General features: G+C 42.9%; 1 protein-coding gene across 5 annotated transcripts in view; it reads right to left on the bottom strand.

Annotated features, from left to right (window-relative positions):
- bcam (basal cell adhesion molecule (Lutheran blood group)) overlaps positions 1 to 15,913 on the bottom strand; it is a 58,682-nt gene extending 42,769 nt beyond the window's left edge. For 3 of the 5 annotated variants that reach the window (XM_077527127.1, XM_077527128.1, XM_077527130.1), the window contains exon 1: positions 15,631 to 15,912. In XM_077527127.1, coding sequence (XP_077383253.1) covers positions 15,631 to 15,694 — 64 coding nt within the window. In that variant the 5' untranslated portion in view covers positions 15,695 to 15,912. Of the gene's footprint in view, positions 1 to 15,630 lie in introns of all 5 variants that reach the window. The other 2 variants (XR_013284318.1, XM_077527131.1) reach the window with 1 other exon arrangement.
- Between the last annotated feature and the right edge of the window lie 1,184 nt (positions 15,914 to 17,097).

Here is a 17,097-nt window from a genome sequence, read left to right as displayed (position 1 = left end):
AATTGTGAGACAGTCTCAAAGATTCGCAGCTCTAAAAAAATATATAATTATAATGAATTTCTCTGAGGAATGCCGCATACAGAGTTTGTAAATGAATGGACAAAATTATTCAGAGACCCACCAGAAGACAAGGAAGAACATCTGGAGGAGTTAAAATGACATATAGGGTTCATTCTTTACAAGAAAACGAATGGAACCTTCAACAGTTCCCTGAGGAACTCCACACATACTCACAAAATATAGAAAAAAAAAACTATTGTGGGATGATATTAGACAAGATTCTGGAGGGCGTCGGATGAGTTCTTCCACACTTCCAAAGTTAACTCCTCCAAATATGCACTGGTAACAGAAAACTCGAAGAGGTCCGGCGCAACTCCTGATTGATTAAAAATGAATCGAGAGAGAGTAGACTGAGACAAAAAGAGTTTTCGATGAGCAAACTCGGACCCAGATGCTCGCTCCCGTCGCCACAGACACGCACATGCACGCAACCGGGCATAAATCCCACCAACTGTTCTCTCCATTCACAAACCGTCTGCCACATATGGGCCCGCATATTCTCTCTTGGAAGGAAGACGTCTCATGCGGCAAACACAACCAAACCAAAATATGAAACAGAAGCGCGTCGACTAGGACAACGTTTGCATCTATTTATGACATTCAGACCAGGGCACAATCAAAATATTCTTTTTAAAAGTCCAAGACAAAATGACAATATTTAACTCCCTTTCATGTACACAGTGTATTTTCCGCCGCCCCCCCTCCCTCCGCCATATGAAGGCAGCGGGCAGCAGCTGAGTAAAGAGCGATATCAGCTTCCCATTCCCGCTGCCTCGACGCTTTTGCCAACTGACACACGTCTGGCAAACTGACTCGTCTTCCTTTCAGGGATTCCTACCTTGTTATTAGAATTTATTTTTTTGGTTGACTTATGAATTTGTCCCTGTGACTCTGTTTGTCAGAATTCAGTGGATACTCGAAAGTTGAACCAGGTTTTGCGTGAATTGGACGTAATCCCGCCCTCAAAACTCGGCTCAGACGAGCGCAGCATCCTCTACAAACGAAAACGCTGCAGCATGGTGTGACAGCGAGGCTTCTGTATTTATCTGATACTTCCGTTTGCCCCCCCCCCCCCCCCCCCTGTCGTGTTTACGAGCGAGCCTGGCTGAGTGTGATACGGCCGCTTGTTTCGACAGCGTGCGGATCATTTGGATCGCGTCTCGTGTTTTTACGGGGAGGCTACGGTTGGCGGTCCACTGACCACGTGGGCTCCGATCATTTTAGCGCTCTTCAGCCAAACCTACGGATTGCTTTGCTATGTCACCATTAGAGCGTGGCAGGGGAGCCTGCCAAGTAGGGTTCGTAATCAAGGAGAGGACCTTCGTCACACACAAAATGTTTGGTTTGACTTTGTAGAGTGGAGTTTTTAGGGTTTCGTGTGATGGCAAACTTAGCTACAATACCATCGCTAAAACTGTAAGTCTAGAAGAGCTGATTCAATCTTTGTCACAATCTGACAAAATCACAAGAATCTAAATCTCTACGACAAGTCCCTGATTAGAGGACCAGTGGAATTCATCTAGAACTTTCTGCTTCAAACGAGCATGGCGGACTTCCTGTCTTCTTATTTTTGGGTCATGGGTTTCTGAAAGTTTTTTTGGGGGGATTTGCTCATGACAAACATAACTACAAAATATTATGTGCTGGAGGTTGGATCCCAAAGCGCAGACACAAAGAAGATTTTAACTATTTATTCACATCGAGAGGCGTAGAACAAACTTGACTAGACGAGAAACAAAGAGAGTTGCACAGATGAACAGAAGGCAATAATCCGGCAAACACAAACACTTCTCAGAACGCTACTACAGAGAGTGAATCGATCTGAATGGTTGTCACTCAGTAAAGGATTAAAGCTTGACATCACATTGGTCCAGACATCACATAACATCACATCACATCGCGTTTTTCCAGTTGAAACCAGATTATGTTTACATCGGTACAAAACAGACACTTGATCTCACGGTCATGAACCCAAACTTAACAGGTCATGAACTTAAAAACGTAACCCTGGCGTGACCCCAAAAATTCACATTTGTGTTCAACTTTGGTAGTAAACGGACAAAATGTCGACGACTCGAAGGATCCATGATAATCGCCGATATGACCCTAAAATGGCTACCCTCAATCCGACATGGCAGGCCTCCTGTGTCCTTTTGGGGCTTGGGACTTTTTTTGTGGGTCTACTCATGACAAACAGGGCGACCAAAGTACATGGAGGCGAGATTCAAATTTGGTGTCAAATCAGAGAAAATGCTTTGACAAAGAGAGATCCCCGGAAATAACCTAAAATGGCCACTTCAAATCAAAATAGACTTTTATAGCGGTTTTGTGTTGCTAGGTGAAAGAAAAAAAAAATCATAAATTTGATTTGGCCCTAGAAAAAATATGACAGTCCTTTTTAGGATGAATATTCTACAATCCTGCTATTAAGTCCTCGAACTAGTCCCATTGAATTCAAATTATTTTTCGCCAAATCAACACAATTCGAGGCTCGGCAGTTCCCTGAACCGTCCTCAGACACACAAACAAACAGATGGGCCAAGGCGTGGGGGGTCCGGTATCGCGTGGGTGAGGGGCTTTGCAGGGAAGAAAAAAAAAAAGACGCAGGAGTCCGGGTTCTCTGCCAAGGAGGCGCAAGGTCTAACTGCACCAGCCTGGATGACACACATCCCCCAACTGACAGGACAGATACGGCACAATGCAAACATGGCGACAACAAATGGACGAGGGGGAAAAAAATGGTGGAAAGCAGAAAGAACGAAACGGTTCGGGTCCGATCGCCAGCTGGTACTGCCAACCACGCGGACCCGCGCACGCCTATTCATAACCTCGCTTAAATCCTAGTAACTTTCACATGCACTAATTAGCTCCAAGTGATGGATGCCCACACACATGGTCAAGTCATGGCGGCCCACCCATCAACCAATCCCTGACACACACATGACGGCGTTAGTGCAGTTGAAGGGAACACTCGTCCCACATGACTTTTTGGCTGAAATGTTTTCCTAACGGGAGAGTGCAGATGCATTGTCGCCCCTCTGCCTCCTTCCCATTCCTTTCTCCTGGTCGACCGTATGCGTGCGTGCGTGCGTGCGCTTAGCCCCACTATTAATACCTGAATTCCAACAGCCTGAAGGAATGTCTTAACAATGTGGCCTTGTTCAAGGTACCCCACTGAAAAATGCATGAAAACACACCGCCTCACATTTTTCAATTGACATGCAACTGACTAGAACTTGACTCGTTCGAAAAAAAAAAAAGGAAAAGGCACATACTGCAAGGTTCTGAGTTTTTGTTTTGAGCTTGTGCACAAGGGTTTTGCTTTGCAAGTTGCTGAGCGGCATGCAGGAAGTAAACAAACCGCAGGTTCTTTTGTTCCGGTTGATGCTTACGGGTCGCATGGTGTTGGAAAAAACAAGGTTGCCAAGTCAGCGTAGGTCAAATATTAGCTAAAAAGTTATTGGAAAAACACTGAGCATTCGCCACAATTATACTATCAGTATTATATGATTCAAATAAATAAGCGCCTAACCCCATATAGTCACCGCCCACCCAAGTCCAAGCAGGTAACTGTAATAATCTTTACATACAGTTACAATAGAAATTCTTTAAAGTCTGTTAGTTCAGAGCCAAATGATTTCCTTTGCTAACCAAAACAACATCAATTATGAACTGTGCGCGTGCATCTAATTCAGTGTTCTTCCAGTTATTGCACTTGAGAGTCCATCCCCCCCACCCCCCCCGCCAAGTGCTTTAGCCACGCTTTACTTGCCCCCTCATCAGGGTTTATTATAGTTTTGGAATTTTCATTTTTGTTAGTTTTTATTTCGTTTTGAGTTTTGTCTTTTAACTTTAATTAGTTTGAATTAGTTTTGAGGGTGGGTCTTTTAGTTTTTATTAGCTTTACTTATTTAATAAATGCTTAGTTTTAGATTAGTTTTAGTCATTTCAGTATTAGTTTTAGTTTTAGCTTTAAAAAAATGTGTATTACCTGTGCGCAATATTTAAAAACCACCATGGGAGCGATGTCATCTGAAGATGCTTTTCGATTGGCTGGTGCACTTCTGTGTGACACACTTTCAAACATCCTTATTCCGGTTAATATCAAAGTAAATCAACTGTGCTTAAAAATCCCATTAAAAATCATCCCCAAAGGCTCACGCATTAAATTAATTACCAAAGACTAAAACGAGGGACATTTTTGCTATAATTATAGTTTGTGTTAGTTAGATTTTTAAACATAAAATGTAGTTTCAGTTAGTTTTCATTTTTTAAAAAGCATTTTCGTTTTTATTGTACAGTATTTCATTTACATTTTTTATTTTATTTTTGTTTTTTTTTCGGTAGTTTTAGTTAACTAAAATAACCTTGCCTAACCTAACCTTATAGATTCAACATTTTATGAAAAATATTCATATGATTTTACTGTTTGGTTGCAGGGTGTCTGTGTGTATTGGAAAAAATGCATGATTATTAATATAGAATTATTGGCCTTCCACGAATAAATGCCTTACTACCCTTGATAGACTAGATGCAGCGTCCCCTCTACAGAAATTGGCCATGGCCACAAGATGTGGAATAATAATAATACTAATGATAATAATAATAATGGGCTATTCTTTGGTTGTGGATTTAAAGGGCATCCTGGGCTGAAAAGGAGTAACGCACTTAAATATCCCATCATCCTCCCTTCCGCCTGCCCGCCTTTGTCAGGCCTTATTATTGGACATGTGTCCTCTCGGCCCCGGCCATTAACCAAGCTCGTGCACCACCCTGCACACTTGCTTTCAATAGACACACGCGCACATAATGCCGAGCGCACACTCCTGCGCCGCTAATTGACATGGAGGGACCGGGCACGTCTTTCATCATTGTCCACCGAGACAAATCTTCAAGTGTGATGTGAGTGGGGAATGGGATGAAAAGGGGCTGGGCATGGGCGGGGTGCGTGAATGGGGGGGTGGCTACATCCTCCAGGCTGCTTGTCCTGCACCCCTGTGCTCGCCACACCACTGCGTTGGTAAAAAAAAAAAAAAAAAAGACCAAATATTCCTTTTGTGCTCTCTCTTCAAATTACTGACATCATTCAGTTGAAATAAATTGTTAACTCAGTTTCCCAACACAAGAGAGAGACTCAAGGCAAGACGGCGGGGTCGTAATTACTTTAGGCCCCCTTTAATAACAACAACAGGCTAAACTGGTTAAGCACTCTGTAAGTCTGACATTAGGCCGACAATAACGATCCGTCACTGTTGCTGCTCTGCGCAATGTACAGACGGCGGAATTGGGAATCATTTAGCCTGATGGGGTTCTAACCCAATTGGACGCTATTGATTTGAGATGAAATATTCATATAAAAAGCAGGGGCGGCCTCCTTTCCTTTTTCCTGCCAGTGATGAATCAAAGCGGCGAAACTTGAGAGCGCCGGTTTACCGCAACATGCGAATGCAAGCCGTAAACAATACAAGAGGTCACGTGAGGATTCAAGACGGATGCAGTATAACTATTTTACTGCCACATGTTATCAAAAAACAACCCCCAAAATTGAAAAGAAAAGATACATTTTCTCCACAACAGTGACTTTGATACTAATATTTTTTGTTTAGTGACACTCCGTCAAATTGGGTTGAAAGTTACAAAGGCTTTGATCATTCACGTCATACTTGAAAACTTTCTATTTCATCCGATAGTGTCATGTTCCATTATAATTTGCAGCTCTAGTTAGGGCCCAGGCAGCTACTGCTGCGAGGTTTAGTAAACTTGAGTTGAGTTGAGTAATTGCCATTACAAGAGATACAATGCTGCCATCTGCTGGCCATAGTTAGTCGGTGTTTTTGATTTCACAACTCATTGACCCGGCTGTGCTGCACTTGGACGTTGGCAGCATACACCGTGATTTTACTAAACGTTATTAAACGTGTTTGGCAGTCAAAGAGTCAAACATAAGATAGTCAAAGTTTCGAGCCAACACATGAGTCAGAAAATTCCAAGGAGAAGCGTAACCCGACAGAGAATCATCTCAGGTAAAGGACAGGAAGAAACTTGCGCAGCATTAGCAGTCAGCGCATGCTAACTGTACACATTCCGCACAAAGTCAAGTTCACACGAGCAGAAAGCAGCAAAGAGAACTTCAGTCCCATGGTAGCCTCATCACAGGGACTCCCTGTAAGCAGAACCCTCAATAAAAAGACGAGCTATGTCCTTGAGGCAGCTGCCTGCAACGCCATGAAAACCGACACCTGTTTTGTTTTTTTGTTTTTGTGACACTACTCTCGGCCTAGCGCTCAGGTGACTTCCCAACTTTCCCACACATATAGATGTGAAGTCATGGTTACAAACTAGAATTTCTGATTTCGGCCAAGCCCTCGCCATCCTAGTTTGGAACAGATTGAATGGGAATCTGCCTGAACTGTATAATCTTTGCATTATTTACGATCCCTAACCCAAACCAAAACTCTAATCCCGGACTCTCTATCCCTACCCAAAACTTAATCCTTGTATCTCACCACTCTACAAAAACAAAAAACAAAAACAAAAAACACTTAAAATGGTTTCTTGCTATCTAACAGACCTTCACCAAAGCCGAACAATCCTAAACTGGACCAGCAACCAAAACAGTCACCCTTACATTGATCTTAAATTCATCATCAAGACTCGTGATTTTTTATTTTTTTTGCCCCCAACAGATTAAGGTAAATTGCAGGAAAACAAATCCTTATCTAGCGATGCTACGAAATGTGAAAAAGCTTGGATCTGATTCAATGGATCCATTCCAAAATTGTATCGAATATGCCTTGACCCACGTCTCACCCTTCTACAAAATAACGTGAAAATCGGTTGACTTCTGTATGTTTTGCTACGTAGCAGACCTCCACCAAGGCAAACAAATCCTAACATGTATTACAGTAATACATTTGCATGTAGTCAATAAAATCCCTTTCAGAACCCAAACACTGACAGTATTCGGGTTTTAAAAGGCCATGAAAACGTGTAAAATCTGAATATTCTCTTATTCAGCATTTAAAAAAAAAATGAAAAAGACTTTTCTAACTTATTTGGTTATATAAACATGAGGGGAACCACATTTGAACGGAACTTTGGTTTGAGGCACATGCCTTATTCACAAGGAATCTTGGTCCCCAGGAACGACAGGAGTAACGCTGTCCACTCATGCTGGTAAACGGGTTACCCCCAATGTTTCAGAAACCAGAATTTTGACCTTAAACAAAAATATAATCACGAAAATTGGACACCTTCATGATATCAATCCTCACATCTGGTTGACATTCCTGGGAAATGAAGGAACGTTTTTCTCTCTTGGCCCTCGTACTGCCTCTCCACAAAATTTAATGGAAATAAGTTTTTGAGCCAACGCATGGCGATAAAAATACCACTGCCTTGGCAGACGTAATAGACCAAAACCAGTGGCGGAAGCGCGCGTCAGACCCAAACAATAACGGCGTCCGTTTCTCACCAACAACCTCCACGGCCACTCCATCCCTCCCAGCATCTCGTGCTCCTGCAGCATGGAGGTTTGATGTCTCCACTCCTGTCTCGAAAGGTCCCCGCGGCCCAGTTAAAGCAATAAGATCTCATTGTCAAACAGTGACCAGACACACCGGAGAGGTTAAACACCGCTGCTTAACCATTAACTCGATTAAATTCACAGGGCCGCTGGAATGTTCTCAAGCCGCCGCGAGACGGAGATTGGACATGAGAAGTGGCTCAAGCGATAGTGTGATCTCTGCACTCTTGGCCTCGGCTTTTGTCACGGCGGTTTAGTAAGTTTTCACACATGTATATGCCTCACGTACAGTATACTCACAGACACATTCCGAGGCACCGTGAACTTTCAGTCACCCTCGTGGTTATCAATATACCACCGAGATAAGCACAAGAAAGAATTCCTCGGGGATCCATTGACACAATTGCTTGACCACTCCTTTAAATATGTACTCCGAGTCGACAGCAAAAGTAGCTTGCCCTTGCTCGGAGGGTTTTTCTTGCCAAATAAGGTATCGGGGGAACTATTGGTGGTAGATATAACTGATTGCCTGGTTAGCCCTAGCAAACCCAAAGCCGAGACCAGAAACATTAGCGAGTGAAGCGGGAAAACAAGTTTTCTTATCTGATCACCCAACGCATTACCCAAATATTTTTCAACAGATACGGCAGTGTGGCATGAGGAAATCATTCATCATGCTTGAGTGATGAGCGAGTGAGTGGAAGTCTTTCGATTTTTCCTTCTGAAATAGAGACTGGGCTAAAAACGTACTCGCAAGCTGACAGTCTGCCGCCGTCTATGCATCAGGTTCGACATTTGTGGGGGGTCATGTGACGCCTGAGGCAGCCCAGACCGCCTCGGGGCTTGTTGTTCACCTTGAGAAGGTGACATGGTTGACACATAAGCTCGTTTCCACCAAACGCCAGTTCGGTTGACTTGGGAATGTATTGTTTTTCAGTATATCACAGTAATTGATCCCAAAATATCTGACCTACCACTTGATGGTTTTCCTTGAGTCATGCAGTCCATTGACTGGTCACCACAGAAATGTTACTTTTGTCTTCCCATGGAATGTAAATGATAGAAGTAAATTGTAACCGTTGATTATGATGGTGGAAGGAATTTACAATATTTGTGTCACTTGTTTATTGCTACATGATATGATGCTTTTTTTTGTTTTTTATGCAACTATTGCCATGTGCTCATCCGACCTCTATAGTGGTGAACAAAACCAAAATGGACAACATGGTTTTTGTTATTTTAGTACTTAGTATGTTCCTTCCAAGCTATTGTTCCCAGGGAAGAACGGCACAGCGGCACGAGGATATCATGCAAGCTGCACAACTGTGCCACCAAGCCAGCGGGGTGGATCACCAAGAGGTGGTAATTGAACCCAGAGTGTGGGGGGAAAGGGGGATGGGGGGGTTCTTTCTTTCTGGATGGGGTGCATTAGACAACTGCTGCTGAAGCAACTGTTGATGTCTGAAAAAGCAACAGCTTGTGGGGCTCCCAGAGGACACCCTGCCAGCCAACAGTCAGATGGTGGCTTTGGGGTTTGGAGGGGTTAGGATTTCCTCTGTGCTGCCACAAAAAAATGATCTCCTCGTCCACGGTTTCAGGCTTTTTTGGGGCAATCCTCATTTTTAATTGGTATTCTTCACTGCTGACACTTGACTGCCAACATCTCTTGTGTTTGTTTCATCCAAACCCGATTTCGAGACTCAAGAGTTGTGCTTTTTGGTTCTCCAAGTAACTCTTCCGATGGGTGTATTCGGCAGATGTGAGAGCTAAAACAAATTTTGTTTTTCAAAGTCAACAAATATATTTTGAAATAAAGCCTGTTATTCGTATCTTGCTGCAGTGCTCTCCTCCTAAAAGGATTGGCTGCACTTAACCTCCCTTCCCTTCCCTTCCCTTCCCTGCGCGAGCGAGCTCTGTGAATTTTCAATATTGCTCCATCCTGTGAATCGCAACCCCCACCCCTCCATCGCCACGACTACCGGCATCGAATGTAGAGGCGCAAGGACGCGCATGCGGACCCATGGAGGCTCTTTTCATTTCAAGGCCGCATTTGAAATTGCCCATCGCCACCATCTTCCTCCCCCGAGACAGGAATAACAAGACTCCATGGTGGCAACACAATAGTCAGCTTTAATCATCTCTCATGCCATGACTTCATCCGTCCTTCCCTTCCTTCCTTCCTTGTTACAGCTCCCACTGATGACAAGGAAGCTCATCTATAACGCAACAGCCTTTAACCAAATCAAAAGATTTAACACGCTCCTTCACGCTTCCCCTTGGTCCTCCTACATGATTAGACTATATGGTATTATGAGGTTGCTGATAAGGAACTATCTTCTGTCTTGCTGCCAATGAAGTACCTCGGATGGAAGCACAGACAGTGGGGAGATAAGACGCCATAAGTGCTTTGGATAGTTGGTAACGATGCCAAGTGGGGAGATTTTAAAAATGGTCAGTAGGGGCCATAAATCTTCGGTGGTAATGTTTACAGGGAGGAGCGCAAAAAGCACACAGCCCTCTCCCTGCACTAAAGCAGCGGGCAACCTTCCTGATGCTAAGCGCCGTCATTATCTTGAAATCGTACACAAAAGCACAGAAGTCGGGAAAGCGTGCTAAATCACGGCTAGCAAACACGTGCACAAATACCCCAGGATGCCAGGGGGGGGGGGGGGGGGGGGGGGGGGGGGGGGAGGTTCAAACAGAAGCTTGAGACAGATGAGGAAGACGAGAATATTAAAAACTCTGAGAGAATTAGGGATATACAGTACTGCATATGAAATAATGTAATGGGGAGTACATTTTGCTTTTGCGTAATTCGTCACTGCCAAAAAGAGGCTCGCCAATCAGAAGGGCTTAAGGACAGGTGGAGTGTGTGGGGGGACCATACATCAGATGTGTCAAATCCAGGTCTAGAAAGTAAAAACCATGCCACAGTTTGGCTTTAGCCACAGGTACTTCTACTCAACCCATTTACCTGCCAGACATTCTGGACAAGGATTTGACACCTCTCCCAACATTATATTTAATCGCCTACTAAACAAACAAAACTGAACAGAGTTTAGAGAGAATGCAACAAGGTCTAAAGTCTACTACGATGCGCATCGTTCTTGCCAAACTGACTGTAAACAAGGATTGAGGGCCCAGATGCCCTGGCAGCGCCGAGTGCCAGCTCATCAAGGTCTGGTCGCTCTAATTGAGTTTCACGTGTGGTTTATCACAAACGTAAACAACACAAGTGGGTTTGTGAAAGGACGGGCAACTCAAATCCCATTTTCGAACTCAAAGGCCTTCCTCGCGAGAGAAACCCGAACCCGCCCTACTTTCAAACGACTAATGGGTTCTGAGTGTCTCTTGGATGTTCGGTGGAGCGGAACCCAGTTAGAAAACAATAACTGCAGCCTGGGCGTGAGCTAACTTCGCACCTCGGCGAATCTCTGCCAATGCATTGTTAGCCTGCCTGTTTGTAAACGGATTACTGACGGTGAGAGGGGGGGCTTAAGAAGAAGAAAGGAAGTCCCTTTTTCACGGAATGCAAAGAGACGACAAGCAAACGCAAAGTTTACAGAGCGCGCTACGACACGTCCTGGGGAATGTCAGTAATTCCATCCCAGGACTCTGTTACTCTCAGGAAACATACACCCACCCACCCATCCGTCAGCCCACTGACGGGCATGAATCACCTCAATAATTACAGCTCCGATGTTCCAAAACCTACAGATGCCTGAATGACAAGGGGGGCAAACATGGACTTGCTCTTCGCAAAGTGTCTGTCACTCAGTGGCTACGCAACTCAAAGATTCCGAGTCAACGCCAAGACATTTGAAAAGTGGGGACTCCTACGGGCTTTTATCGCCTTAAGGCTAAATGACCCTTTTTCTGGCCTAATACCATAATAATTGCAATTGGCTGCAGGGGGTTGTTGCTGGCAGGATAAGGCGGGGTGGTGGAGTTGTAGAAATTAAAAGTGAGGAAATGACTGCAGGAATGAAAGCGGCCGTAGACAAAGAAATGGCGCATTTAACGCGGTTGGCGCTTGTCGCTACGATTCTTTCCACTTGGTGCGACTACTTTGGAGTTTACTGACAGTTTGACTGTCACCCCTGTTACTGTTTCCTCTAACATCACCGACGACGTTTGAGTCAATGAGACATGAGTCAATAGTCGGGTGATGGTCAAAATTCCGGTTTCTGAAATTTTTGGGATGACCCATTTGCATGCATGGGTTACCGCCATACACATATACCGATTTAAACTGCGACGCACGGACAACATCATGGCGCAAATACACGCCATTTCTGCTTTTAACTTTCTACGGTTTATGAAAGATGATTATATTCATGAGTTTTGCCACGTTTGTCTACCTCTGCTTGTGTACTTCCGGTGGAATGCGTGCCAGGCGCACTGACTTATCTACACGCATATAAAGGGAGTCCTCGAGTTAGTCGTATGCGACCTTTGTCGTTTCGACTTTACGGCGCCCGTGCCTCGTCCATAGCACCTTCTTCATCGTTAATTGCCCACAATAATCACGCCATTTTAAAGTTATTTAAAGTTGTGCTGTTGTTACCTCCAGCAACGGACGTCCTCGAGCAGGTTGGCTCGCCATCAGGTGAGTCACATTTCCGAGTTTAAGTTTCCATTAGGTCCGCTCTGCTGTTCCGACAGCAATGAATATCCGTGTGGAAACACGAAATACTGGTTCCAGCTCTTCCGGGTCATGCAAGTATTTGTTTTTAATTACTGTACAAAGTATGTTGATGTAACTATATAACTGAAGAAGACTGACTTGACTAAATATCGACTTTAATGGTGAAATCCGACTTAAGTCCAAATTTGGGTGACATCGCCCGCGTAGGAATGGAACTCAGCCGTAACTCGAGGACTCCCTATATGTGTGTGTAAAAACACAGTCACTTAGTGAGTGGCAACGCAAGATGGCCGCCGCACATACAAGTTACGCAAAAGACCAAGATTCCTTACAAAATAGAGCATGCTCAGAACACTAACATGAGTTCCATTCAAAGGAGGTACCCCAATCATTTATATGACCAAACATTCAGCTTAGAAAATGGGTAACTTAGGGGATTTATTTGTGTTTTTACAAGCTTGATTAATAGCTTAATCAGGTTTTTGTGTGTGTTTACATTGCCTTTTAAAACCCAAATATTGGCAATACTCTTTTTTTTTTTTAAGGATTATTGACTGCATGTAAACGTAGTCACTTTGGTCTGAGCTCACAAAAGACTTTCCAAGGCCGTTCCGCCTCAAAATGTTTTCATGCCAGACTATCCGTGCCCCAGATGGGACGAGAACCTTTCACCAACACGAGTCGAGTGGGTCACAGGGCAAAAGCATGGGAACATGCAGCAAATACACACCAGATAGCAAGCACATGCCGGGGCGATCGTGTTATGAGTCCCATGATGCTGTTTAGTGCATTGCCAGTGGTTGTGTGCGAGCTGTAACTGGGAATGCGGGTCCCACCGAGACGCTACTCGTGTTGCTATTATTAGCGCCGAAGCATGCTAGATGCAGATGGGGGAAAAAATAGAGGGATTTAGTAAACAATCTTTTATGGAAAAGGTGAAAAGATGACTCTCTTTCCCACAAGTGCGACTCACAACTTGAGGGAGGGAAGAGGAAGGGTATAGCGCTCCGCCTTTAAATCAATGCGATCTGCACCGCATCCTTCAATTAGACGGCAGCAAGTTTTAATTTGGTGGCACCTGTTAAAAGGCTCCACGGATGGGAAGCAGACAGGAAAGTACACACCGAAAAAAAGAGGCGCCGCGAAAACCAGGTAGTCATGAAATGACTCAACAACAGGTTGTAATATACAACCAATCATTAACTCTTTCACTGCCAAAAACGTTTAATAACGATTAGTAAAATCACGATGTATGCTGCCATAAACGTGAAATGACGTCATCTACGTTTTTGTTTTTTTCGTCAATGGACGGAGCAACGTCTAAATGCCCGGTCAATGGGTTGTGGAATCAAAAACACCACCTAACTATGGCCAGCAGATGGCAGCATTGTGTCTCTTTTCAATGGGCTGCTGGTGTATGGAATTACAATGAAATGTGACGGAATTTAATGGAATCTGATGAATGCTCGTAATCAGCGAAATGGCACTGTGCAGGGGTTGGATTATTTTTTTATTTTTTTCATAACGTGTGGCAGTAAAAGAGTTAAAGATAACAAGTGGAGAATCCAGATTGAGATACTGGAGGGACTTTCAGAAACTTTCAGCTCCAATTGGGTCCAGCAGGACGAAGCCTTTTGACGCACTTAAGGGGTCACCGTAATTCACACTTGGCCAAGACAAGTCTGAGCAGAAATGTGTTAGAAGTCACAGAAGTCACCGTGGGAGAAGATAAAATGCTCGAGGTGTGCAACTCCGAGACCTCATAGTCAGATGCAGACTCTTAAGTGGCAGCCGACCACATTTGTATGATAAAATTTTTTCCCCTCTTTTGAACGTCACCCTAAAATTTGCCACAAAAACTCCAACACCGACTCCAGAAACCTCAAAACTTGGCACCGACAAAAAATGGACTAAGAAAAAAAATGAGATGAGGTTGACTAACTGTTCATGTACTGTTATGGCATGTATGTGTTATGTTATGTTAAGTGAATAATGTTCAAACAATAATGTTACTGAGACCGCTAACGAATGCTAGCTAACTTTACTTGCTCATAGCATGGAGCCACAGAAGCTACTGTAATTGCGTGTGATGTTTTTCATCAAAAAGAGTGAGCAAGTTTTAAAAATAAATATGTTTTATTTTAAATGGGTTAAGTGTCCCAAAGACGTATTTATATGTTTGTTTGTTTTTTATGCTAGAGCATACAGAAGGCTTTGATGCACCCTCTTAACTGCAGAGAACGGGTAAAGCAATGGTAGTAATTACAAAAACGGCCAATAGGGGGCAGCGCAGTATACGAGCTCAACCAGGGCCCCACAGTTCTAAACAGATTTGTGAATGATAAAACATAGCTATAATTGCTGCAAAACTGAAACAGATAGAAATATACTTTTTTTTTTCCTGATGAAATAATAGACTAATCTTTCTTTTGGTAGGTTCCATGTTTTCATAGCAATAGAACACAATATTCTGTGGGCCTTGCAAAATCAGTCAAAATCCTGGGAGTGAATGAGTTAATGTTATTTATGTTTTAATGAGGGCTTCTACGACGACTGAATGTTTTCTTTTTCTTTAAAATGTTGGAGTAGCCAAAATTTGGTGCCCCGGGGTGGGGTTACACTAACCCCTCGACCCTACCCCATTACTGCTTTGCTGGGTGCCAGATGGGTGTGGTCATGATGGACAGGTGAGCCCATACCAACTCTGGGCTGTCCAGTTTTATTTGAATTTTTCAAGTGAGCACTACTTCTATCTCTTTTTGAGAAACTCCGGGCGATCGCAAGATCACCCCCAAGCCTCCCCTCACAAACTACAAGTGGGCCCCGCCTACTAGCTACAAGCCAATATTATGGCAAAAAATAAAAAAATAAAAAATGTCGGTGCATTGTGGATGCAATCCAAACATGAGCAAATCTGGGAATGATTGATATGGAATACAAGTACATTTCCACACTCTTACATTGTCTTTGTTTTGACTTTATTATTTTTTATTTTTTGGGTAATCTCCTTTGGCACCATTGCACTTAGCCTGGACACCAGCCGGTGTCCTGATTGGGGGAATGAAGGCAAAATGGGGTCTCCAAAAAAAGTGCAATCAAGCGTGGACAAGGGGGACCCCCCCCTCCCCGAACGACTTCAAAGCAAACACCGTCACGTTAAAGTGGGCCGGACCCGACCACCACCAGAACCACACACGCAAGTTTGCACTTGTTGGACAGATGTCGGAACGAATCCATCACGGTTTCTTTCACCGAACCAGCACAAAAGTCTTGAGTTAAACTTGCAACCCACAAAGTTGGTTTCAAGCTAAAACAACACAACTTGAAGGAATGAAAATTGTAATTACGCATTTAAAAAAAAAAAAAAAAAAAAAAGAAAGAAATGAAGAGGACTTACGTTGCAATGCGCAGAGCAGCAAGGTGCACACAAGCCAAGAGTGTCCGAACTTTATCCCGTCCATGATGGAAGCCTTTTCTTTTTTTTTTTTATAACAACTTTGCGCCTTTCGGTGGTGTTGTTTCAAGCAAGCGGAGCAGCTTGTGTGAGGCTTGAGTCTTCTTTTTTGGACTGGAAAGTGCTCTTGCTCTCTCTCTCTCTCGCTCTCTCTCTCGCTCTCCCCTCTCGCGCACGCGCTCACGCGTACACGCACGCAAGTAATCTGACGCGGGTGGTACTCCTCTTGATATATTTACACAAAAGGTGCACCCCTCACCCTCAACCCCCCTCCCTCCCTCTTTCTCTCTCCACTATCTCTCTTGAAACTCACCCCCACCTTACTCACTATGCCACAGAGGGGGAAAAAAAAAAAAAAAAAAAAGAAACAAAAAGATCTGCTTGACTGAGCTTTGCAGAAACGGAAGTTTAAAAAAAAAAAAAAAAAAAGAGCGATTTTTATCAAGAATCACGTGATTGGGATGGCGTGGGGGTTTCTGGTATGCACGTGCCTGTTTATTTTTTATTTTATTTTTCCCCTTCTTGTTCAGGAAATAGAACCCATGTACAAATATGGCTTATTCAAATGTATGGAGATTAAAAAGATTGACGCCACAAGTGTGTGTTTTTGGAGAGCCTGCAGAAAGAGTATGATGATGAGCAACACGGGTAAAGAAAAAACAACATTGCTCATAAGAAGTTGTATTAATTGATTTGAAAATGTCTAATTTACAACTTGAGCTTTATGCAATTATATTTTTTCTTGAAGGAAAAAAAACGGATTTTTTTTTCTCCCCACATCTTTATTCTTAAACAAAACCTTTCTTGAATGAAAATTTAAGAAAAGGTTTAAAAAGTCAACCACATTCCTGTAAATTTCTGATTGTCAATTATTTTATTTTTTTTAGGGAAATAAAAACAATTTTCCCATTTAAAAGTCACAAAATCACTTTATTATTGAAAAATATAAACTTTATTCTTATTTAAGAAAACATTTTTTTATTGGGGAAAATTACTGCACTTGAGGAAAAACAATCCTGATTTTTTTTTTTTTTTTATAAACGCATTAATTTTTCACAAAAGAACTGGCACTCTTGATTTATTTATTTATTTTTTTCCCAGTATGGTCTTAACACGGTCAGTATTGGCTCCTGGGCAACCATTAATTCCCCGGCGGACAAATAAAGTTAAAGTTAAATAAATAAATAAATAAATAAATAAAAAGTGCATAACTACAACCAATAATTGCACATAAAAAATACATCTAATATTTAGAGTGCTAAAATACAGAAACTAACACTACTGCCAAAGAAAACAATAAAATAAGGGGATGAATGAATGAATGGATGGATGAATGGATGAATGAATGTGTCATTTGCTTGTTGTAACTCTAAAAATGAACTTCAATTCAAATTTCCTAAATTTGGACGT

Source organism: Festucalex cinctus, chromosome 7, assembly GCF_051991245.1.
Source record: "Festucalex cinctus isolate MCC-2025b chromosome 7, RoL_Fcin_1.0, whole genome shotgun sequence".
NCBI classification, from domain to species: domain Eukaryota; kingdom Metazoa; phylum Chordata; class Actinopteri; order Syngnathiformes; family Syngnathidae; genus Festucalex; species Festucalex cinctus.
Note: the sequence above shows the minus strand (reverse complement) of the source record. Positions and strands in the feature narration are given on the sequence as shown.